At 36.1% G+C, this 1579-nt stretch overlaps 1 protein-coding gene across 2 annotated transcripts in view; it reads left to right on the plus strand.

Moving 5' to 3' along the window:
* Positions 1-1253, plus strand: part of knl1 (kinetochore scaffold 1) — a 16634-nt gene extending 15381 nt beyond the window's left edge. For both annotated transcript variants that reach the window (XM_035943633.2, XM_023299731.3), the window contains exons 29-30: positions 663-788; positions 1006-1253. In XM_035943633.2, coding sequence (XP_035799526.2) covers positions 663-788; positions 1006-1102 — 223 coding nt within the window. In that variant the 3' untranslated portion in view covers positions 1103-1253. The remainder of the gene's footprint in view (positions 1-662; positions 789-1005) is intronic.
* Positions 1254-1579: the final 326 nt, after the last annotated feature.

Raw genomic sequence — 1579 nt, forward strand, 5'->3', positions numbered from 1 at the left:
AAGCTTAGTCTACCAGTTCACTCGGCCACTGAGGACTGGTGGCACAAGCAGCAAAACAGTGGAAACTACTGCTGTTGTGAGAGGAAGCAAAGAAGGTGAAGATGATGGTAATTAAAAGAGAGGGAAAACAAGAGTAAACCTTGAATGTGAACCGATGTTTACTCAATGAAGAGAGGTCCAGGACTTGAGAGGGTTCTGAACCACAGACTGTACATAAAACATGGATGTAGCCTCTGGGACTGAAGTGAAGCCACAATGAAAGTGCCTTAAACAAGGGGTGAGTCCTGTGATGGCAAAAAAAAAGATTGTGTAAAATTTATTGACCAGATGACTACTTCACACTTGAGCTATTACTTCAGTCAACATTTTCCAATTGAATTTATGGTCTCAGCTGCTAGTTTCAGCACTATTATCATACAACATGATAACATTTTGTAAGTTACGGTCCCATTTATGGGATAATGGGGTATGTTTTAGGGTGGGGTTGCCTTGTGATTGACCAGCTGTTACTGTATCAACATGTATAATGTCCTCGAGTTCTCCAGTCAGATCCACCTCTGTTGTATTACTAAAGTTGCCTGTTGGCACTTAAAAGGTGAAGAAAGTTGATGTTTCATCAAAAACAGAGCTATGTTATGCAATATCCTGTTTTCTTCTTTCAGAGTGCACATTGTCTTCAGCAGTCTCAAGAAGTTTTCCAAGTTTGAGGTGGTCTTTGCCGTCAGTTTGACCAACCACCTCTATGTCCTCCAAGTAGAGAGCTTCAAAAATGTGATTGGAAGCGTAACGTGAGTAGTGCTCAAATGTGAATCAACAAATTTAGGATTTTTGAATTAGAATAACTTTTGAGCTTGTAGTCTTGTGTCATTCAGGTGAAAAATAATGCAGGAAGTGTTTCTTAAAGCAATGTGTTATGACCGCACATTGGTATACTGTATAATTTCTTTCAGGGCAGGACATAACCAACAAACCAGAAGTATAACTGACATTTGTATGTAATTGCAGGATCCAGCAGATTGAAGATATTGTGGCATGGTTCATTCCAGCTAAGAACCTCTTGACGAAGATTGTCAAAAAGATTCACAACACTCTGCTCTGTTGAGACCAGGAATAACGTCCACTATCGTATTTTGATTCAAGCTGTTTGTAATCAAACTCTGTTGTACAATATTCATGTTAAAAGTTTAAATGCATTAACTGTTTTTTTTATTTTTTTTTAAAGCAAAATAATAATAAAGAAGTATAGTGTGCCATTTTCTAGTCTGTTTTTTCTTTTCTTTCACAGGTTGAAAGATGTAATGGTTGCTTACTGTAGTTTGTGTCTCCATAATACTAATATAGCTGTGCACAATTACTACTGTGCAAAAACTGGTATTGAATTTTGTTAGAAATTCTTTGGTGTACCAATATGAACAACTTTAACATTTTAACAGCTAAAATGCATTTTTTCTTCCCATTTTTTAATTGGAAATTATGCATGTTAATGTCTCATTGCGCTCTGAAATTAAAGTATAGGACAAATAAACAAATGAATTGCAAATATATCAATTTCGAAACCAAAATGTTTTCTAAACTTTAG

Source organism: Amphiprion ocellaris, chromosome 12 (genome assembly GCF_022539595.1).
Source record: "Amphiprion ocellaris isolate individual 3 ecotype Okinawa chromosome 12, ASM2253959v1, whole genome shotgun sequence".
NCBI lineage: Eukaryota > Metazoa > Chordata > Actinopteri > Pomacentridae > Amphiprion > Amphiprion ocellaris.